General features: G+C 41.1%; 1 protein-coding gene across 8 annotated transcripts in view; it reads right to left on the bottom strand.

Moving 5' to 3' along the window:
* DYRK1A (dual specificity tyrosine phosphorylation regulated kinase 1A) overlaps positions 1 to 24,248 on the bottom strand; it is a 150,460-nt gene that overhangs the window by 90,989 nt on the left and 35,223 nt on the right. For 6 of the 8 annotated variants that reach the window (XM_058731989.1, XM_058731991.1, XM_058731986.1 and 3 more), the window contains exon 2: positions 5,014 to 5,099. The exons of the other annotated variants lie outside the window; for them this stretch is intronic. In XM_058731989.1, coding sequence (XP_058587972.1) covers positions 5,014 to 5,023 — 10 coding nt within the window. In that variant the 5' untranslated portion in view covers positions 5,024 to 5,099. The remainder of the gene's footprint in view (positions 1 to 5,013; positions 5,100 to 24,248) is intronic. 8 annotated transcript variants of the gene reach the window in all.

Genomic DNA, 24,248 nt, shown 5'->3' with positions numbered 1-24,248 from the left:
CCAAAGAGTTTTCTGAAAAGTTGTATAAAGGGCCTTAAAAGTTTTCAAAACTCTATAACCCCATACTCACACTCCTAGGACTCAATTATAAGAAAGTAATTTAACACATAACCAAACATTTGTGCACAGATGTTAGTACTTTAAAATAAAAAAGGAAAAGAAAAATTTAACAACAATGTCAAATAGGAGATATCCAACTAGGAAATGATCACATAATGAAATATCCTCAAATCAGCACACTTTAAAAGTGCATTTCTAAAAGTACTTCACCCTCAAAAAAGCTACAGTTCCGAATGCTCCAGATTTGCTTCGAGTTTCAAGTGATCTGACAGCAGATAACTAAGTTAGCTAAGTTTTCGATGACACAGGGGAATATTTATGACCCAATGCTAAGCCAAAAAAAGAGAGTATGTAAATAACATAAAATACATGCTAACCCAAGCATACCATCCTGAATGTCAAAAATGGCACAGAAAACAAAAACTTGAAAGGAAACGTGCCAGTGTGAACTGGACAGAACTTTGGGTATACTTCCTCCTACTTCTCTCTATTCTTACAAATTTCCAAATTTCTTCAGTGTCTGTGTATTACTTAATAAACAGGGAGAGGGGCGCCTGGGTAGCGCAGTCGGTTAAGTGTCCGACTTCAGCCAGGTCACGATCTCGCGGTCCGTGAGTTCGAGCCCCGGCGTCGGGCTCTGGGCCGATGGCTCAGAGCCTGGAGCCTGCTTCCGATTCTGTGTCTCCCTCTCTCTCTGCCCCTCCCCCGTTCATGCTCTGTCTCTCTCTGTCCCAAAAATAAATAAAAAACGTTGAAAAAAAAAAAAATTTTTTTTAAATAAATAAATAAATAAAAATAAACAGGGAGAAAAAGTAACAGACTGAGAGCAAAACATAAATCCACTGGATTTACCATTCACCAAAGACAATAAATTTGTTCAATTATTAGAAGTGGAATCTGACTGCCCAGGGTTAAGAAATGAGTAGAAGCTACAGAAGGGAAAGACATAAAGACCAGATGCACAGGGCTGTGTGAAGAACAATCCCAAAAGGAGGCAAACTGGCAGTTATGTGCCAAAATATTAAAATGTGCAAACCCAATGCACCCTACATCTGAATGAGATTTAAAAGTTCATTTTGTCTTTTAATTTACAGATCTGACTTCTAACTGCTACCCTAATAATATGCCATACTCCTAGGACTATTAAATATGCAAACCTTGCCCTAGCAAACTCACATTTTACAATGAATTAGAGGGGTGCCTGGGTGGTTCAGTCGGTTAAGTGTCCGACTTCAGCTCAGGTCATGATCTCGCAGTTTGTGGGTTCGACCCCCGCATCAGGCTCTGTGACAACAGCCTGGAGCCTGGAACCTGTTTCGGATTCTGTGATTCCCCTCTCTGCCCCTCCCCTGCTCGCACTCTGTCTCTCTCTCTCTCTCTCTCAAAAATAAATAAACATTAAATTTTTTTAAATAAATAAATAAATAATAAGATGAATTAGAGAATCTAGTTTCAAATTCTGCCATATTAGTTTTAAGCACTTAAATTCATACGCTTAAGAAATATGACAAAGACCCTATGAGCAAATCAGCACAATCTAAAATAATTTCCAAGGCATTCCACCTAAAAGAGTTGTAGTTCTATATGTTCCAGAACTCTTTCAAGTTTTAAAATGACTAACCTATGACTATTGTTCGACAATCCTAATTGTTAAAGACGATGCCAACATCAAGCATGGTATGGACTGCTGTATCCAACAGCTTTCCACAAATTATGTTCCATTGGATACTCATGAGCATAAGTAACAAATAAGGTGGGAGGTCCTTTTATCCAATAAACTGGAAAAAACAGGCAAGAGCTTTTATATTAATGTACACCATAATCTCTGAGGCAGTGCATTTTCCAAATGCAATCTCAGAAGTAAGCGATTCTACATCTTTTATTTTTTTTAAGTAGGCTCATGCCCAGTGTGGAGCCCAACATGGGGCCCGGATTCATGACCCTGACATCATGACTCGAGCTGAGATCAAGAGTCCGAAGCTCAACCAACGGAGCCACCCAGGCGCCCCTCTGCATCTTGAATAAGTGAAACGTGGTTACCTCTTAATTCACAAGGATAAAGAATGCTCCGAGGCTCCGAGGAGGACGGTGTGCTTGGGTAGACTGTCACTCATCTCTAACGGGAATGAATGGGAGGGCAGGGATGTGCGCAGAACAGACAGCCAGGGGGCGGCCACGGGAATCTGGAGCTCAGGAGAAAGGAGTAGGACACGAAAGTAGATTCGCGAAACGTCGGCACGTGGGGGTCAGGTGAGGGCCAAGTACTGTGAATGCTGTTAACCAAAGAGAGCTTTCTGGTTTTACTCTAAGGCCTTGAATTCAATACAGAAGTTTTAAGAACTGATGACAAATATCCACTGCAGCGTTTGTTTACATATCTTCCCACTTCCCCAACTGAACGGTGCCCTTAGCTTCTAGGCACAGGGATCCTTGTGGGCAGGCCGCCTGTCACAGTACGTTACAGTAGCCGGTACAAGGCAAACGTGACGCCAATAGTTGTTTGGCCACAGATAATTTTCTGTCCCCACATTGAAAAACAATTCAATTTTGCTTCATTTATAGTCTTATTTTTCAATATGCAAAAAGACCCTCAAATCTAAAGGGTATGAGAATACCCATATACACAAGTACTAGCGGTGCATCGAAGTTTGACTTCAGCTTGGTGCTCAAGAAAAATCTATTCTTAAAGCCTTTGCTTTTGAAAGACCAATCACCAGTCAACACCTAGTTCAACACACTTTCTAGCAGCTCTGGACCCACACCTAACCACCCAAGTGGGATGACAGAGCAGGGCATCGTAGCATCTAACCAACAGAGAGAGTCAGTGCCATGAAAGCCTAGGGAGAACAGAACACCCACTTTCGAGTACGCAGCAGCATTCCAGAAATAGCTTTCACGGGAGAACTCCTCGTGAGCGTTTGTGTGGTCAAGTTCTATCAGGTGAAGTACACTAAAATGTGTGCGCAGGAACACAAGAGTGACTGCTGCCTTAATTAATGATGATGAGGACAGCTGCTAATTTCGTGCTCAAAAACAATTACTAACCTTTAAGTCATTAAAAGGGAAATACAGCAACAGCTAATACATATGTAGAGAAAGCCAGATCTTCCTTCTTGAGTTTTTCCCTCATAAGCCGCCAAGTGTTGATAACTTTTAAAGAACACCAGGCCAAATGAGAGAGCCCGCATTAGATCATAAATCGAATCTTCGTAGAATTTTTGTGTTCCGGCATTCATAAAAGTGACTAGGTAACCTTTATAATAAACTGTTTTTACTCTTTAGACACCTCATGCCATCCATAAGCCTTTCAAGAAAAAGGGCTGTTTGGGAACCCTTTGTATCTCACAGAGATTAAAGGAGAAAGAAAAGAGCAACTTTGCCACGACCTCAAAATTTCATGCAGGAACACCTCCAACCAAAATCATTAACTATTCATGGATAAATCCAGGAGATACCCCACAAATGCTTGGTGTCTCTACTGACCTCGGTTGAAAGTGAACACCTACTTGGGAAAGCCAATGTGCCCTATGGTGCCCGACGAGCAATCCGCGGGCCGACGGTGCTGAAAACTGTTCCGGCACCGAGAGGTCAAACTTACAAAATCGGACAACAAAATTTTCATCAAATTCTGAAGTTTTTCTCCGTAAATATTCCTACTCATTTCTCTAGGACAGTGACACTCAGCCTCGGCACCACGATGACTTTACGAGCCCCTCAGCCAGAACGTGTACACGGGGCAGCTCTAGGGCGCACGTCTGAGAGACGGATCAAAGAGGATTACCCAATCACCTTTTACTTAAAAAAGAATTACCAGAAGATTCTGTGAATCCCGCATTAATGTAAAACATTATTTCATCTACAATTTCATTTAAAAATATATTCAAAACACAGTTCTTCATTCAAAATAGTAGAGACATTTTTTTGAATCCCACTCTAAAGTCAAAAAGGTAATTTTTTTCCTTTAGAAAGCATAGATCACCAAAAACAAAAACCAGTCACAAAAACTTTAAGAGCTACACCAATAATGCGATTAAATCTCTATGTAAGGTTTATGTCATTACTTCTTTCCCAGTTAAAGACCACATTTTCAAACAGTTTATAAATATAACCCAATAAGACTCTCCTGACAAAGTCTATAAATATAAGGCACTTGGTTCAACAAAAAGCCTCACAATCAGTGTGATTTTAAAGAATATACAAGTTTAAAAGTTACCACTTTATCCATCAGCCACCCTGTAGTTTCAAGAGTGTGAACACAGCCATAGATGGGCTAGCCTCCATTTTTCCATTTTCCATTAATAAGATCACCTCAATTAATAACTCAATCAAAAATACTCTTTCAAAAAATGCCTTTATACTGCTTCTCCCATGTAAATACAAATAACAAAAGGATGAAAGGAAAGAAGGAAGGAAGAAGAGAAAGAGAGAGGGCTGGAGGAAAGGATGAAGGAGGGAACAAGGGAAGAAAAAAACAATCCCAGACTTTATTTTTCCAAGGAATCATACATATGGGTATAATATCCTTACTTTAACTGTCAGTCTGAATTTAGATACACGAACACCTACTCTGTATGCCCTTAAAAGATTTGCTCAATCCTAATGGGGAGCTGAAGGAAACATGCATTCAACCATAAAGGTGAGTATTTTTTTGTTTTTGACAGAAGCGCTTCAATTTTTACCAAAGTATTAGCCAACCAACCACTTTTGAAAAAGTCAAGTACTAGCAATTACTATGCTGTACTTGTGTTAATACCACACTACTCAGTCACTAATATCAAACAGATTCCAAAGTCAAGTTTATTAAATATCACAACTATCTTTGTATTTATCGATCTAAATATAATTCCCCCCACTACGATGTTTATCAGAAAGCACCCACATTCAAAATACAGCACCAGTTCCCACATTCGCTCAGACAGCCATAGCTTTACTGTATTTCAAAACTTGAGTCACCTGTATGCATCGTCTTCTTTCAAGTCTCATATCATCCTGATGGGGTGGGGGGAGGGAGGGAAGAGTCCAGCAGCAAAACTATAACACTGTGTGAAGAAAAACAGATTATGATAAGAGATAAGGATGCAAGACAATCACCCCTAATTGAGGAACATCTAACGTAACTACAATCCCCAAAACAGAGATACAGTGACTGTAAACTTGTACACTAACATTTATTAAGCTTACTTGAAAATAATTTTCATTAATGAAAATCCATTATACATATATATAATGTAATGTATTCCATTGCCAGGGAGAAAAGGTTTCAAAAATCTGTCTACCACCAATGTAAACTTCAGGCATTTCTAGGTATGAAATAAAGTCAATATTTCACTCTTCTATGTAATTTATCTGGGGGGAAATGTACATTTTGTAATATCCATCAATTCACAAATCAGTATGAATGTGAATTCACTTCTCATCATGGCTTACTATCAGAGGTAGTTCGATTTGCTTGACGGTTAAGATTAACTTGTCAATCTACCAAGGTTATTTGTCAATGAAGTTCTGAGACACTGCTGCTCAACTGCCCCCACCTAAGCCCACAGGCCGCTTCTGCTCCCCAAGTGGCTTCTCTTACTTTACTGTAAGTCTTGCACCGGACTTCCTATTTACTGCTTCCATTGGTATTTCACAAATGAGCAGCAAATTTTATAGTGACTGATGGGAAAGCAATGGCAACCGCAATGTTATCAGCTGAGAGCAGGTGATAACAGACGAGAGACAAGGACAAGGACAGGCTACAACCTAACTTATAAATGAGTTCAGTCTACAAACCTACTTTTTCAACGGATACTGTGGAATTCAGTAAATATTACTAATGAAGTAATGCTGCTCACGTTGGCCAAGTTCCCAGGCCAGCCAAAAGGAACTTAAGTGATACTGAAAGATATTATTGGTCATGGGCACTGAGGACCCCTTAGAATACAATTGCAGATCCTCTCCCTGTCTGAACAAAGTCTAAACTAGGTTGTTTTTCTTTGTTAGCACTCTCTCCGATCCTGATGTCTGTAATTCCCTAAATTTTACATTAGGGAATCCCAATCATCCTGCTTCCTAATCCTTTCTCCTAAGTAAGTTCTGTGTTCCTAAATTATTATCTAAAACTTCTACTGCCTCAGTGTGATTCACGTCAGGTATGTGACAGAAAGAAATCAACTAGATGGAAATAATTCACTTTAATATTTGCAACTTTCAACAAGGATGCGAGTTAGTCCAAATGAACCCCTAATTGGTAGAATTCTAATCATGTTACAAAATAAAGGTAAAAACAACCAAGCTTGTTTGAAGAAAAACGTTTGTAGGCAAATGGTCACAGATTTGAATGTGTATTTATTGCCCTCAAATATGTCTGCTTTTCACTCATTTCTCCTTCTATTTTTGAACTCCCAAGTTCTTTGAAAGCTTGACATTTGTACTCCAAATAGCAGCAACTGGAAAGAGCAGCTCGGGGACAGAGGTTTAAATGTATGAATCATCTGTAACTTAGGAACTGCTTATGTCTAAAACTACCTATATTCCAGACTCCACTTCTAAAGAACCACTTTTCCAGTTTAGATTCTACAGTAAAACCTCAGACATGGAACCGACTGGTACCCACTTTGAGGGGGTGGGTATGGACAGGTAGAGGGATGAACATTGAAGTACTATCTCAAAATAGTTTTATTTAAAAAATAATACTTGAAACCTCAAGATTAAGGATTTTTATATCAAAGACATACTCTTCTAAAAATTTTTCACTCATGAATGGTCAAGTCTTTACAATTCCAGCATAGACCATGGAGACAAGAAATGTGAATTAAATCTCTAGCTATGAATTATATACTATCAAATCTCTTGGGTTCTTAACATCACATTCTTCACCTATAAAATGTTAACTTACAATGTTACCGACACTTTGCCAACTTCAATGGTTTCAAAAGGACAGATACTACTGATACGAGAGAAAAATAATTCATACTTCATAAGAAAAAAAGCAAAAGCAGGTAAAGCATTAGCAGTCTTTTTATTCTACTAAAAGCAGTTAGAAATTAGCAGATTATTCCATCACTGTATTAAATATCTAAAGGTAAGAAATGCGGGCAGGCCAGTGGCACAACGGACTGCGTATCTGAGGATCGGAAGAAGCATGCCTCAAGCCTGTCCAATTGAGAAAAGTCATCCATTAATCACCACTCATTTGAAAAGCAGCCTTTAGCAACGGGGAAAGCATCTCTACAAGTTACGAAACTTGCTGAGGACACACGCGGCAACCAAACCGTCGTCTACTGAGCGATAATAAACTCCGTAAGTCTTGACCTTGGACTACTTGAAATTAAGATTCTACCGATAATTCCATATATCCTTCAGGCCGGTCACTTTTCAAAAAAAATCTGCTCCTACGAGGTCAGGGTTTTATGACAATAAGTAGGTAACAGCGAACACCAGATGGACTTTGCAAACTACAAACACAATTTTCTTTCTCAAGTCTGAAAATCCAGTCATATTTTACATTCTTCTGAGAAAAACCCACAGTGAATTTTTCACCTTTCCCCCTACAAATGGAGTCATTCACAAATGATGGCGCTCAATTAGATGCTAATGAAAAGCCTCTACTCTCCCTACCACAGGAACCTCCTATAATCCTCAAGATCTTTTAGAGTATGTTTTAGCAAACATTTTGCCAAAGGCAATAAAGCGGTCTATGAACAATCCAGAAACTGAGCTTAACTGATTTTTGAAGCTAAACCTACAAACCATTTGTTTAGTTGTCTGAAAATCACTGCATGAAAGTAACCTAGAGCACATCTGCAGAGACAGAATTTCAACGCATGGAAGTTTAAATGCACGGAATGCCCAGGTAGGCGTCAGACTCCATCTGTTAGTACGGGTCTCTCTCTACAGAGGGAAGGAGGGAGAGATAAGGTGAAGGAGAGCGAGGGAGAACCCTGAGACACCTAATTAAAAGCAGTGACGGATTGAGATTTAGAAAATTAATGCTAATCCTCAAAGATCAAGATCGGCAAAACTGTGTTTGAAATGAGCGCATTAGCTTCATATGGCAAATCCAGATTAACTCAGGAGTTAATGAACTAAGTGGAAGATACAACGTCTCCTCTCTGATGTCACAATGTTTTATAATGACATACAACTAAAAAGTGTATGCAGTTTCAAAATAAATTAGTAGGTATATCACAAGCAGCAGGTGAAAAGAATCAGCCCGACACAGGCTTCGGAAGTACTGGTAGGGACTGTTTTATTTCTTAAGCCGTGTGGAAGCACACAGCTGTTTTTTAAACATCTTTTAATTTTGCATGGCGTGTATATTCGCACATGTGTATTTCACAATTAAAAAATTTAATCCAGGGGCACCTGGGTGACTCAGTCAGGTGAGGGTCCGACTCTCGATTGTGGTTCAGGTCATGATTTCATTCATAGTTCGTGAGACTGAGCTCCGCACTGGGCTCTGAAAGGACCATGCAGAGCCTGCTTGGGGTTCTCTCTCCCTCTCTCTCTCTGCCCCTCCTGCCCTCTCAAAATAAATAAACTTAAAAAAAAAAATTAATCCACGTGAAAAAATAAAATATAATACACAATAGGATTTAAAAGGGCAATTGAGATAGTTCAGAAGATGCCAATCTGAAAATAAGCTACCCACTCCCAAGACAGAACAGGCTACAAAAATGAAATCGGGGACAACTAAGCTGGCAGATCTACAATTTGATTCCATGCACTGAAATTACAACATGATTATCGAAAAACTATCCTGTGACTGGCGTTCCTTGTAAATTTCTGTTCATTTACGCTAACATTAAGGAAGAGACAGAAGAAATGTCTTCTTTTTCCACGTAACAATTTTAGGAACACATTTTCTAGAGTCATGATAACCAAAGGAGTCAAAGCAAAAAGAAAAGTTTTAAATATGGTTTTGATAACCTAACACAAGGAAAAGAAATCTATTAATTCTAATTCCCAATAAGATGACCAAATAACACAGACAAAAAAGCATTTTCGCTAACCGGGATTTCAGGTGAAATCCTTAAAACCAAGACGATTTAGGACTCCACCAAAACCCCTAGAAACAGTCATAGTCTTAAAAAAAATTAAGAAGGCAAAAAGCACAGGAGAATCCCAAAGAAATCTTGTGCAAAACGACAGGGGAAAAAAAAAAAACGTTTGCTCAACACTATGCACCAACCACTCAACTGAGACACTGTACACAGGCTGACACACTTCATCTCCTGACAGCCCGACAAGTGGGCAATGTTACTTCCATTTCATCAATGAGGAGAGCGAATTCAGAGATTAGCCTACCTGGCCTAAGGTCACAGCTTGTGCACTCTGGTCTCACACCAAAATGCCCCTCGTCAATAAGCGCTGAAACAGTCATGAGGAAATTACAAAGATCCAAGAATCAAAGGGTGTCTATGTCTGATTTCTAGACCCCATACTCAGTCTTCCACCTCAACCGTCCCAAACATAAAGTACAGTTCATAGGCAGTAAGTTAATCTGTAAAAAGTATTTCAGTTTAGAAGAACAGAAAAGAAACTCTCCTCTAGTCTAGCAGAGAAAATCTGATCACAGCATATAACGGACTGATATATAGATTCCCTTTACCAAACAATATTAAAGGAGGCAAACTAAAAAGAAGGTATAAACCAAAAGCAGGTAAGTCACTACAGCACCAATGCCTTGAGCAAGATAAAAAAAAAAAAAAAAAGAAGGGTTACAATTACATGACTCCAATGGCATACTGGAAGTGAAGGTACCTGAGATACATACATGTTAAAGGAAAGAAGATGTGATTTCTCATGAAACTATGTGAAAAAAACACAACCCTGAGTAAACATTAAAGAGAACGTTGAAGAACTAAGAGCTGAGTGGATTACATAACCGTGGCCCCAAATTTTTGCTACTTCAAGCACCAAGTTACTTGGCCTCTCTGGACCTATCTATATCTGGGCTCAAATGCCAACAAAATTAGGCACTATTTGTATACAACAATACATACAGGAAAACAAGAGGGAAATGCCTCATGTGCATATTACTTGTAACAGAATGCACTGACAAATGTCGTTTTTAAAACCAGAGAGGAGGGACTAGAAAGTTTCTAGGAGGAAGCCATGATCAGTAAGCGTCAAGTACAGGTGTCCTGTCACGAATTCAAAATAGGCCAACTACCAACATATTTACATCCAGTCTAAGTTCCTCAAATTCTCAGACCACAAAACTTTCCAGAAACCTAATTCCTACTATGAGAGAGTGACTACCAAATAAAATAGATACTAAGAAATATATCACAGGCAAACCTAAGTTCCAGAAGGCTCATTTTGAAGATGCAGGATGAAAGTCAGCCAGTATTGCAGTTATATGCGGAGCTACACGGGCTCTTACAAGGTACCGGGTTGGCTGCCTCTCTCTGCAGACTTCCGGGCCCACATTTCCACCCAGTAAACCAGGCTTGAATGTGCCAGGTATTATGTTTCCTGGTTACCACTGAATAGATGTCTTATCTTTACTGTACACATATTTTCCTGTAATTCACTTAACTCCCATAAATAGTTATGTAAGTAAGTAGTACTATTATCCCTGTTTTACAGGTGAGGAAACTAAAGCCCAAAGAAGTGGAGTCTCCACAAGTCGCACGAAGACTAACGGTAAAGAGAAAATTCAAATCCAACCAAAAGGACTCCAAAGCCAGTGCTCCCAGGAGCATGTTAAACTGAATTTACAATCTCCTCAACCTTCTCCCCTGCTCAAAACAAAAAGGGGGGAAAGACCAGGCAGGACTGGGGGAAAAAATCCATTTCTCCTTCCTGTATTCCCAGTCTCAGGTTACACGTGTCACCGTCACCCCCATCTGCCAACTAGAACCTTAATCACCTAGGACCTCTTTTCTATTGCTTGCGACACACATCCACTCTGCAAATTCTTACGTCGGGTTCCCCTCAGAAAGGTCTAGCTGGCCTCATCGCTCCACCTCTTAGTGTTCCTGCCACGGTCAAGGCCCTCCCGGTCCTATCTGCACTCCCTGCTCCAGTCTCCCCATACAGCCCACTCTCATCAGAACTGCAGGCCTCAAAACACGCTGTCACCATTCCAGCCCAATCACGATCACAAAAACGACCACTTGCCAGCAGGCTGTCCTGAAGCTGGAACTGAACAACGATGGTCTTCTCTCCATTTAAAATTAAAGACCTCAGGGGCGCCTGAGCGGCTCAATCGGTTGGGCATCCGACTTCGGCTTGGTCATGATCTCACGGTTCGTGAGCTCAAGCCCCATGTCAGGCTCTGTGCTGACAGCTCAGAGCCCGGAGCCTGTTTCAGATTCTGTGTCTGTCTCTGTCTCTGTCTCTCTCTCTCTCTCTCTCTCTCTCTCTCTCTCCCCCTCTCTCTCAAGAATAAACATTAAAAATTTTTAATTAAAGACCTCAAGGGGCGTCTGGATGGCCCAGTCAGTTGAGCATCAGCCTCTTTATTTCACCTTGGGTCATGATCCCACAGTTTGTGGGTTCAGGCCCCGCACCGGGCTCCACACTGGTGGTGCGGAGCCTGCTTGGGATTCTGTCTCCCTCTTTCTCTCTCTCTCAAAATAAATAAACATTAAAAATTCAAAAAAAAGATTAAGGACCTCAAGTGTTTCTCCCATCATTTATCTGAAATAAGCAGACTGCGTTTCTAATTATAAAACACTACATTGTTCATTATTTTTTAAAAAGGGAATGAGAAGAAACTGAATAGGAATAGCCAAAAGCCACACAAAATTCCGATATCCTATGGCATCTCTGCTCATTTTTTTTCCACACCTTTACATCAACAATTTGTATCTGCAGCACCTTACTCTATGCTTGGAGCATACACCCCTGCACTGACCTAAATTTACTTTAAACAAATACCTATTGGGGGGTATTTGGGTTATTTCCAACTTCCCACAAGCATCAATTTTGAGCCTTGGAGCCTGTTTTCACCCACTTGCTAATTAAGGAATTAAAAAAAAAAGTAATACGAACACCGAGACTTTTTCGACCGCTACTGCGGATGTGCTTGCTTAAAGACATGTTTCGTATCACCTACACGTAATGTACTCAAACCTTCTATTATTCAAACCGATCCCAGGGCATAAAAGGAATTAAAAAGGAATTAAGGGACTTCTCAGAGCGAGATCTAATGCTTAGTTATCCCTAGTGATCCCCCCCCACCAACCTGAACAGCTGGGTTCATCTCATTCATTTATATATTCCTATCAGACACAGGACTCTCAGGAAGTGTGTGTGTTCAATCGACAGCCTGCAAGTCCTTCTCATGACTAGTTTTTAAGAACAACTCTGGAAAACCACTCTGCTCTATCCTTTCTGATAGCACTGATTTTTTTCTACAGTGGTCATATATATTTATATGACACACACATATAATTTTACTTATAAAACACACATTATGTATAATTAATTTACATAAGTGCACACACACATATACTTAGTCGGCTGCATGTACCTTTATACAAATATAATTATATACAATTTTATAAACCTCTGCTTTTAATTATCTTTACATTTCCAAAATACAGAAAAATAACCAGGCCCAGAAATAATCAAAAACACACACTGTTATTAGTAGCTCACATCTTCCTTCAACCAGCCCGTGACGATTACTAAGAGTAGTAAATGAGTTTAGTTTCACTTCTTTTTCCCAGCCACACTTTTAAGAAAATTCCTAAAATGTGTGTGGCCTCGAGGCCCCCATGTCTCTTTCACGTGTAGCCCCAACCTCAGATGTTACCTGCAGCCTCATCCCCTGCCCCCTCCGCTCAGTTCTCGATCCATCTGTCCCACCAAAAGAAATACTTCAAAGTCTTACTCTGAACTGACAATGCCGGAGTCTTTTCTCCACACTCCCCTCCGGCTCAGTAGCTATTACAACGAGCCGCTGGGTGTCGCCTACAGTGCCATGTCACTACCTCAACTCCCCCCACTAAAGACGCACCCTCACCTCCTTCCTCACAGAGCTCACCTTCCCATCTTTGTCGCTAACACCAGCACTCTCCCAGCGACATCACTAGAAACTGACTTCTTTAGCCACTTGAAGTGGTCTCACTAAGTCCTGGCCAATTTTCAAAATGCTTCCTGCCTTAATTCTTCTCCATGCCCACTGCCACCACCTTGGTCTAGATCCTTATTGCATACTTGGTATTCTAGATCCTCCTCGAAAACCATCTGCTGGGCCTGGTGGTATTCTCAGAAACACTAAGGGAGGTTCTCAAAACTCGACTGCAGACTCCACACCCAAAGATACTGATTCGGGAAGCATGCAGAAGAACCCAAGAATTCTTTTTTTTTTTTTTTTAATCCAGGTGATTTCTGAGCACAGCCCACTTTGGAAACCACCGAACGTAAAAGGCAGCTTATCCCCTATCTCAACTCATCTGGCATATAGCGGCCACACAGATCTTCCGGAAGCACAGCACTTTCAACCTGGATTTAACTTACCCTCTGTAACTTAAAAACATCCGCTCAAATCTCATTGTCCTGAACACAGAGTGTGGCATGGCATTCGATAAAATGCCGTTTTGCCTCCTTCTGCACCGACGCTCAAATCGTCCCCCTACCTACAGTCTGCCCCTTCTTCGCCTAACCCTTTACCTAAATCCTACCCATCCTTCAAGACCGCCTCGATTCCCCCTCATCCAGCTGTAAGCCACTCCAGCCTCTCCTTGAATTTGCATTTAATGACCCACCACCATGTTCTGTTGGTTACTTCTGTTATACTCTTATTCCAGTGATATTATCTACTGCTTGGTGAGTTTCATATTTCTATTTTATCATGGTAGATGTTCAATAAACACATCGGTATCATGAAAAACAACATGGAAACTATTGTTCTATACAGAAAAAGTGAGTTATAAAGCAGGATGCAGACACCATATGATTACATTTTTAAAGGACAGAAAAATAGTTGTGTGCATAAAAAAATAAAATGAAATAAAATAAAATAAAATAAAATCCTGACAGGTTATCCATAAACCATAAATAGTAGTGATCTCCAGAGAGAGGAACTGAAGAAAACGGTTATTCTTATTTTTTGTACTTTCAAATTTTCCTTAAAGGAATATGTATTTTGTCACGAAACCAAATCTTCCTAGAATCCTAGACCTTAAAATCTTAACCTAGAATTTTTTTTTTTAATCAACAGAAATCCTGTGAAAAGGACCGGCATGGATATCAGCAGTCACACTGCCACAGTCTTAATACTTATGACTTATTTGTTAATGCTAACATTTCCCAGCCTTTATACTTCAAATTCCACTGGCGTCACCAGGTGGATGTTCAACTTCCGGGACCCTGTTCACAGCTGTGCAAATCGATTTTATACATGAACATGCTACTTCTCTAGCTGCACAGCGTTTTGTTTGCGCTCTTGGTTTGTCCTTTCAAGCAAAACTACAAATCTTAACATAGTGTTACTGCTCTCTTATTTCCACATGAGACCAGGAGACACAGAATCGGTGAGAAAGCTGAAATTAATTTTAAAATAAATTTTAGGAATAAAGGTCTGGAAAAACCCTTAGAACACCACCTTAAGTACCCCTTTCTTCTTAAGCAGAAAAAAAAACCCTAACAGTGACAATCTAGCCATCTCAAAGATGAATTCTCATGACAAACTATAGCAAAATGGTCCATCCGTAGTTAGAAATTCTATGCTAAATTCCCCTATACAAACTTAAGTTCCTGATGTTTCTTCTGCACACTGAAGAAACGGAAAAGAGCTGCACACAGCCTACAAAACCCTCTTCACGCGCACAAACGCTCCTCAGCTTTCCTCCAACTGAACACGAAGACACTCGACGTGCCTTAAACTGAATTAGCCAGCCTCAGTCCATTTCTCCTGCTCAAATCTCCTGCTTTCTCAATGTACGATCTCCAAACGTGTAAACAGTCTACTCAAACGCGAGCCTTGCAACACTAAGTACTGCTCCTAGGCAGTGTTCCTTTCTTCACGCGGCTCTGATACGTGGTCCACTTGTGGTCTATTATGTCTCATGTTCCATCTCTAGATGGATCCATTTCTAGATTTCGTATCTAGAAATCCCCTTCATGATAGAAAATACGACATCTTTATATACAAGTCTCATTAAAAATAACTTAGAAATCAGAAAATAAAAGATTTCAACACTAAAAAGACAAGGTGACAGAAATTATGGTATTCACATAACAAAATATTATGTCTCTAAGTCAGTTCTTACGATAACTGTATGACTTAAGGGAAAGAGTCACACACTGTATCAGAAAGAACACAAAACCTTCCCTCCAAAGCACAATCTCAGGAAAGTAAAATAAACACACTGAAAAATCTCTGAGGAAAAATATAGAAGATTAATAATGAATGTCTCTGGCTAATAAAATTCTGGGTGATTTTTAAATTTTCTTCTTTACACTTTTCTGTCCATCACAACTTTTATAAATAAGCACATCTCTTATAATCAGTCACAAACAAACAAACAAACAAAAAGGCCCAAGAAATTCAACCGACACCTTAAACGTGAAAGCCATCGTGCTATCTATAGCTCCCAGCCACAACTAGGAGAACCACCTCCAAGTACACCCAATTTTTAAAACTCCAATACAGGTAAAAAGGCTCATGCTAATGAACTATTAAAGGTCTTTATTTTTTAAAAATCAGTTAATACACTGGCAGGTCACTGTCCGCACTAAGACCCAAAAAAGCACCTAGTGTGGCTTAACTTCGCGTTGCTGACTCAAGGCCCTGCAGCCAGCCTGCCCCAGTTTAACTCCAGGCTCCACAACTTAACGGGTGGGCTCGCGCCAGGTTCCAACTCCTAGATGACTGCGTGTCCGTCCTCACCCACAAGGTGAGGATGATCCCGTAAGGTTGTTATTATCAGTGACACAGCACGTGTGAAGCACTCACAGCACTGCGGTCAGCTGTGCCGAGCGACTCTCTCCACCGGTGCGTTTCACGCTACCGCTACCCTTCACCTTTCTAGTCTTCTCTCCTACCATCAATTTTCCCCAAGCTGACACTCCAGCCACAACGGGTACAGGCCACACGTTGTTGCTGGGGCTGTTCCACGAGCTTTCCTCATCCCGCCCTGGGTGTCCACGCCAAGCTCCGGGCCCAACACCAGCGCTGCCTTCCACGGAAGTCTCCGGCCCACGCTGCCTGCAGACCCCTCTCTCCACAGCCCTGCAGAGCAGCGTTTACACCGAGACTCTCGGGCCTCACGCCACTGGCCTTGGACTGTAGCCACCTAACTGCACCCGTGCCGGCTTCCAGCCCCGGAAAATGGGACGAGCCTTGCTCATCTCGCCCTTGGGGAAGGCCAGCTTCCTCAACTACAGCAGACTCTCAATACAGAAGAGAAAAACCACGATCGTCAAGCCGCGTCATCTCCTAAAACACCTGCTTCGGGTTGCTTTGCTGAAACGAGTGAGTTGAAACTCTTCAGTATTTAAGACACGACGAGAAGTACAGTTAGGTGGTACACGAAATCTAGTGGTGGAGCAACGGAGTTCGCCATGGCTGGCTTAGTTCTAGAACTCACTTCAGTGCAAAAAGCACAAAGTCTAGCAGTTCTGCCACAGAGAATGTTGTCTGTGCTAAGAAATGTGGGATTATCAACTCCACATAAAGCTTGGGCACAGTTATATTCCTGTTAAACACCAGAACTCTTTTTTAAAAAAGAATAATCTGGGGGCGCCTGGGTGGCTCATTCGGTTGAGCGTCCAACTCTTGATTTTGGCTCAGGTCGTGATCTCATGGTCGTGGGATTGAGCCCTGTGTCCAGCTCCATGCTGAGCGTGGAGCCTGCTTGGGATTCTTTCTTTTTCTCTCTCCCCCTCCCTCCCCTAATCGTGCTCTCTCTCAAAAAAAAATTTTTATTAAAAAAAAAAAAAAAAAAAAAATTATTTTTAAGTACGGTATTACTTACACTGAAAATGCTCAAAAACCAGGCGGGCAAAATCCTGATCACTGCGGAAGCAAGGATGACAGGGACACGATGGTTCATTATGTTACTCTCCCTATGTATCTCTTAAGTTTTCCATAATTAAAAGTTCCTTTAAAAAATAAAGGGGTGGTCGAGTCTGGCGTCGGGCTCCACGCTGACAGCCGGGAGCCTGGAGCCTGCTTCGGATTCTGTGTCTCCCTCTCTGCCCCTCCCCTGCTCATGCTCTGTCTCGCTCTCTCTCAAAAATAATCATTAAAAGTAAATAAATAAAAGTGATGATATATGAAAAAAAAGTATTAGAAATACAATTCTTTAATCCATACAATATGTGAACTACTTGACAAAAGAAACTAAAAGAAATTGAAAGATTCTGCTATATTTTATCACAAGAGAGCTTACAAACAAACCGTTAACTCAGCAAAATTTGCTTTTCTATTCTTGTTTGTTTCTCTTTGGGGAGAGGAGAAAGGGGTTAAAGTAGCCTGGGAAACTATTTTCTATAAAATATTTTTAAATAAATCACTAACAAAGATTTACCTATGTAAGTTTTGGTTTCTACACAATTTTTCCAGAAGCATTCATTGTGTTACTAAATGTGCAGCTGTGGTGTGAAAATCCAGGGAGCTAGGTAGAAATGTCCTTTAGGATATCATCAGCTACCTTCGCAAGATCGATACACCACAAACTCCCTAGTGCCAAAGTCCCCAAAACAGATGATCCCACTACTCTTTTCCAGCCACTCCTGGAGGACAAAAACTGAACACTGTAACAACTTACCCCAACATTTCCTTTTGCTACCCACAGTCATGTTCTTCATTTTCCTACATTTTTTATATTATGCAGATAGCACATTTTTCATATCTAATATCGATGGATTATATAGTAACATCAAATTTAATTATCAGACAGTTACAAGGACTTCAATTTCACCTCATTCCAATCAATCCTTTAGCAGATGTGGAAACCAAAGTCTAGAAGTTATGTGCCTTACTTAGGATATCTGAAAGTAAAATCAACACTGAAAAAGATCTAATGATCAAATCAATGATAAAAGTCAAGTAATACTTAATTACCATTTTAACCCAGCATTTAAACCCCACTGCTACACAGAAGTATGTACAAAGATAACATACGTATGTAATGACAACATAAGCATACTTATACATAAATGAAAATACACAGGAAAGAGTCCAGAAAGATGAACTGCACAGCTGTAAGAGCAGTACCTCTAGTTAGGACAATGGGCCTGGGAAGGTGATGGGGTGGGAGTGGGGAGAAGTCAAGAGACATTCGTACATCTGTACACACTTCAGAAGTATCATCCTTTACACTTACAGAAACAAATGAAAAATAATGCCAAATAACGGCATATACGCAACTATCCTAAAAATCAGATGATGTCTTGACATAAGGAGACTTTTAAATTCACCATTTCTTCAATGATCACGTGCCGAGTACCAGAGACACAAGGGCACAATTTACTGTCACTACGCCCGCCCTTAGAGAACTCATGATCCAACGTGGGGAACAGACAAAAATCACAGTAATATAGGACTGCAAACTGGGCTAACAGATATGAAATATGAGTTACGAACAGAATATAAAAAGGGGAACCAATATGGATTTGAGAAAGGAGTGTCAGAAATACTCCTGCCAAGAATATGACAGGAGAGATCTGAATGTGTAGTCTTTGTATCCGTACAGCTTCTCAAGCTCACAATTCTTTTAACTTCTAGATGCACACAATGAGTGGCAATAAGAAAACCTAAAACTTCTGAGAAAATAATAGATGGATGGGAATCTGGAAGGACCAAGGCTGATCAGCCAAGATCAGTGAAAGACTAGAGGAACAGTGAGTAGATGCCTTCAAATAATTAAGCAAGTCTCACAATTATGGAATGAATTGACTAGCTTCCTGTGTTTCAAGAACACAGGACTAACATCAGAAATAAGTAGAACGTTGGGGCGCCTGGGTGGCGCAGTCGGTTAAGCGTCCGACTTCAGCCGGGTCACGATCTCGCGGTCCGTGAGTTCGAGCCCCGCGTCGGGCTCTGGGCTGATGGCTCGGAGCCTGGAGCCTGTTTCCGATTCTGTGTCTCCCTCTCTCTCTGCCCCTCCCCCGTTCATGCTCTGTCTCTCTCTGTCCCAAAAATAAATAAAAAACGTTGAAAAAAAAAATTTAAAAAAAAAAAAAAAAAGAAATAAGTAGAACGTTACAGGAGAACACGTGGAGAAAGAATAAAAGAATGAAGCCATCCGCTAATGGGGAGTTCATGAATGGCACCCCCCCATCGCTGCATGTTCCTGCAGAGCCTGGGACCCATAACACCTGCCTCAGCCATGACTCTAACACTAAGCAGGAAGTGGAATTCGATTACTCTAGAGTCCAACCCTCTGGCCCAAAAGCCCACACCATTGCATTATTTAAAAATGTGCCCGCTCTATGAAATATAACCAGGGGAATAGCTACTATTTTGTAAGAACACTTTCCTCCACTGAACCTGTTTTGCCCTTGTTCTCTGAGGACAACTTCTCAACAAGGCGGAAGGAGCTGGAGTCCAAGCAAAGCACGGGGGTCCTGCTGAGATGTGAAGTAAAGATCTCAACAACGGAAGCAGCTGGAATCTTGGTGGACAGGGCAACAGAGAGAAGGAAGCTGTGCAAAAGGGGACCCAAGAGGACCAGAATTCACATGGGCAGAGTGAGTCTACTCAAAGCTTAGCAAAGAGTGACTACTAAGACGTTGAGAACAGAACAGAAATGATGTAGAATGAGCAGGCGTAGGCATGTGGGGAGTCCCTGCCCAGGCACCGTGGAAAGATCTAACGAATATCTTATAAAGGTTCATTTAAATGTGTCAACTTGACTGGGTCATGAGGTGTCCAGACATTCGGTCAAACATTTTTCTGGGTGTGTAGTGAGGGTGTTTCTGGATGAGGTTACCATCTGAATAAACTTCTCCCTAATGTGGGTGGCTTCATCCAGTTAGCTGAGGGCCTGAATTAAAAAATAAAAAGGCTGACCCTCCCACAATAAGAGAGAACTCCTGTCTGACCACATTGAGCCGGGACACCAACCTTTTTCCTGCCTTTGGACTCAAACTGAAACACTGGCTCTTCTTAAGTCTAGCTAGAGCCTGTGGGTTTTCAGAACGGAACTTAAGTCATCAGCTCTTATGATTCCCAGGCCTCTGGACTCCAACTCAAACTACACCATCAGCTCTCCTGGGTCTCTAACTTGCCCTCAGCAGATCTTAGAGGACTTCCCAGTCTTGATAATCAGGTGAGCCAATTCCTTATAATAAATCATGTAACTCCCTTTGGGTCTATTTCACTAGAAAACCAAGACAAACACATACTCTTAACTTCCTTTCCTCATTTCAAGACTAAGGGCCGGATCTCCTAGAATATAGCCTATGAACCAATAGTAATAGTGTCTAAAACCAAACCCAGGGCAAGATATGAAGGAAGACTCAGTTTGGAAGTCACCCCCCCATATTAGAGGGGATTCACCTTGAGCTTTCCATAGATCTTGCAAAATACAGTATAAAACCAAATATATATAAATTCAAAGTAACCAACCAGCCTTCGAGAATAAACATTAACACACTTAACAAGAAGAAAATAAGATTTAGTCAAATATTAGTCAACAAGCAAAGGAAAAAACCATGTGATCCACAATCAAGGGGGGAAAAAAGGAGTCAATAGAACACCAACCCCAGGATGGACCAGATGTTAGATTTAGCAAACAAAGACTCTAAAGCAGATGTCTGGATGGATTTTAACAGCATACTGAAGACAGCAGGGGAAAAAAATCAGTAAAATGAGAGGTCAACAGAAATTACCCACTCTAAAACAGAGAAAACTGGGGCGCCTGGGTGGCTCAGTCGGTTAAGCGTCCAACTTCGGCTCAGGTCACGATCTCACGGTCCGTGAGTTCGAGCCCCACGTCGGGCTCTGTGCTGACAGCTCAGAGCCTGGACCCCGCTTCAGATTCTGTGTCTCCCTCTCTCTCTGACCCTCCCCTGTTCATGCTCTGTCTCTGTCTCAAAAATAAATAAACATTAAAAAAAATTTTTTTTAATAAAAAAAAATAAAACAGAGAAAACTGGAAAAAAAAAAAAAAAAAAACCCAGACCCTCAAAGACCTACAGAATATAAAATGTTCTGACACATGTGAGTGAAATCACAGAAAACTGTGAGGAGCAGGCAGAAAAATGTGAAGAAATCATGGCTAAATACCTCTCAAATTATAAGCATACCCAGGCATATCATGGGCAAACAGCTTACCACCAAAGATAAAATCTTGAAAGCAGCCAGAGCACAAAAAGACACTATACATCCACAGAAGAACAATATAGTAAAATCAATAGCATCTCATCAGCAACAATGGGAGCCAGAGACAGTGGCCCACCACCCTTCATGTGCTGAATGACAAAAAATGATCAACCCGAAATTCCATGTGCAGCGAAAAGAACCTTCCAACACAAAGGTAAAATAAAGACATTTGCAAGATTGTCCAAAATCGGAGAGAATTCTCTGCCAGCAAACCTACCCAATGAAAAATGCTAAAGAATTTCTTCAGACTGAAGAGAAATGAGAATGGATGGAAACACAAATCGACACAAAGGAATAAAAAGTGTCTGAAATGCAAATAAGTAAATTTTCATAAATATATTTTGCTTCTCATGATTTATTAAAAGACTTGATTGTTTAAAACAAAAACTTTTAAGTTGGAGTTTAAAACATGTACTCAAAACTCGTAAAAATTGTATGCTGGAGTTTATAATGTATAATGTAACATATGTAGCAGTAAAAACCATGGCAACAACTGTACTCAGCGAGAGGCAGGTTAAACAGACTGATGTTTATGGTTATCACATTTGGGAAATGGGTTATGAGAAGTGGAAAGTGTCGGTGACTTTCACATTTGAAAACAGAGATGCCCTGCCCTCAAAATACAGAACACCTTCAGAAGTCCCTGTGAAGATCTCATGCACAGTATTTACACAACACACAAAAAAACCTTCCATCACAACAGAAATCCAACAGATAACCCAAGGAACTAGAAATAACAGGAATAACTAAAAAGATCTTCAAAATATGTATCTTAAGATGTTCAGAGAAATAAAAGACTACTTTTTTAAAGGCTGACAAAACAATAGGCAGGTTCAAGAAAGAACCAGGTTTTAAAATTAATACACATGGGCGATCTGGGTGGCACAGTCAAACATCTGACCCTGGATTTGGGCTCAGGTCACGATCTTGCGGTCCTGAGATGGAGCCCCGCATTGGAATCTGCACAGCATGTGGGGCCTGCTTGGAATTCTCTCGCTCCCCCCCCCCAACCCCTCCCCTGCTCCCACTCACATGCACACTTTCTCTCTTTCTCTCTCTCAAAATAAATAAATATTTAAAAGTAAATAAAACCAAGGGCGTCTGGGTGGCTCAGTCAGTTAAGCGTCTGACTTCAGCTCAGTCATGATCTTGCGGTTCGTGAGTGCAAGCCCCGCATCGGGCTCTCAGCTGTCAGTGCAGGGCCTGCTTTGGATCCCGTCTTCCTCTCTCTCTGCCCCTACCCCTCTTGCTCTCTCTCTCTCTCAAATAAACACACACACACAAAGTTTTTATATAAATTAAATTAACACACACATACACACATTTATGTCCATGACTAGCTCACAACTTCAAAAACCCTCCACTGACACCATCCACTCTAAGTGTGAACATCTTTTCTTTTTTTTTAACGCTGTTTAATATGTGTGTTCATAGTTTATCCACAATGAGCTAGCTGTATTTGTCCAAAATTAGCTAAAACAAAGGAGCAGAATAAAAAAAAACAGTCCAACTATAACACATTTTCAAGTCTGATAGAACCAAGCCACATTAGAAAAAGTATAATCATAGTATATTTTTCCCTCTATCCTGCAATCTGCACCCTCTCAGTCATTAAAATTCCTAGATTAAGTGCCAACAATTTAATCATTTGCCTAAATTTAGATTCATTTTTAATAAATGCTTGATAAAAATTACCACTGTCAGCTTGAGCCAGCCCTAAAAGAATAACCCCCATTATTTAGAGACAAGTAGCTTAAAACCATTATTATAAATGACATGCAGCGTGGTGAAATTTGGGGTGAAGACTCCCAATTTGGATCCCAAATCTGGATCATCAAGCTAACACTGAAATGTTACAAGACATACTATGAACTCTTACTGTAACGGGAAACATACTCGTGAGAGATCTAAAAGTTACTGTTTCAAAAGCTACCTTCCTACTCTTCCAAATAATTTATAGGAGTGGAAGTTGAAAGATGTCACCCCCCAAAAACTATCCACATCCTTACCTCTCTGAAACCTACAGGTGTTAGCATATTTGGAAAAGGACCTTTGCTAATGTGATGATGAGTAAGTGAAAGATCTCGAGCTGAGGAGATATCCAGGTGCCCTGCCTGCCATCACAAGTGTCCGTGAAAGAGAAGGGCAGGGGGAGATCTGACACAGGAGAGGAAAAGGTGACGTGACCACACAGGGAGAGACTAGAGTGACGCCGCGACCATCCACCAAGGAATGCCAGCAGCCTCCTACAGACGCCTGAGGAAGCACAGCCACGGCCCCGCAGACACTCTGAGTTCAGCCCAACGATACGGATTCCAGACTTCCGGCATCTAGAACTGTGAGAAAATTAATTTCTATTCTTTTAAGCCACTAAGTTTGCGGTGATTTGTCACAGCAGCCACAGCAAACTAACACAAGAAAGACATTCTATAAACGTCACCTCCGAACAGTGTTCCAATCTGTATTTGTCTTCCTGGATCATGTAAAAAAGTGTGTTTCATTTACGGGCACCTCTCGCTCGGAACGATCTGCAATCTTACCGGTTTTTGGTAAGTTCGTTCAAGCTTCTTGACAATAACCACGGGCGCCTGGGTGGCTCCGTCAGTTAAGCAAGTTAAGGTTCAGGGGATCCAGCCCCACATCGGACTCTGCGCTGAGAGCACAGAGCCTGCTTGGGATTCTCACTCTCCCTCGCTCTCTGCCCCTCCCCCACTTGCTCGCTCCCTCTCTCTCTCCCTCTCTAAATAAACTTAAAAAAAACAACTCAAGGGCGCCTGGGTGGCGCAGTCGGTTAAGCGTCCGACTTCAGCCAGGTCACGATCTCGCGCTCCGTGAGTTCGAACCCCGCGTCAGGCTCTGGGCTGACGGCTCGGAGCCTGGAGCCTGTTTCCGATTCTGTGTCTCCCTCTCTCTC

The sequence above is a fragment of the Neofelis nebulosa genome, chromosome 5 (genome assembly GCF_028018385.1).
Source record: "Neofelis nebulosa isolate mNeoNeb1 chromosome 5, mNeoNeb1.pri, whole genome shotgun sequence".
NCBI classification, from domain to species: Eukaryota; Metazoa; Chordata; class Mammalia; order Carnivora; family Felidae; genus Neofelis; species Neofelis nebulosa.
Note: the sequence above shows the minus strand (reverse complement) of the source record. Positions and strands in the feature narration are given on the sequence as shown.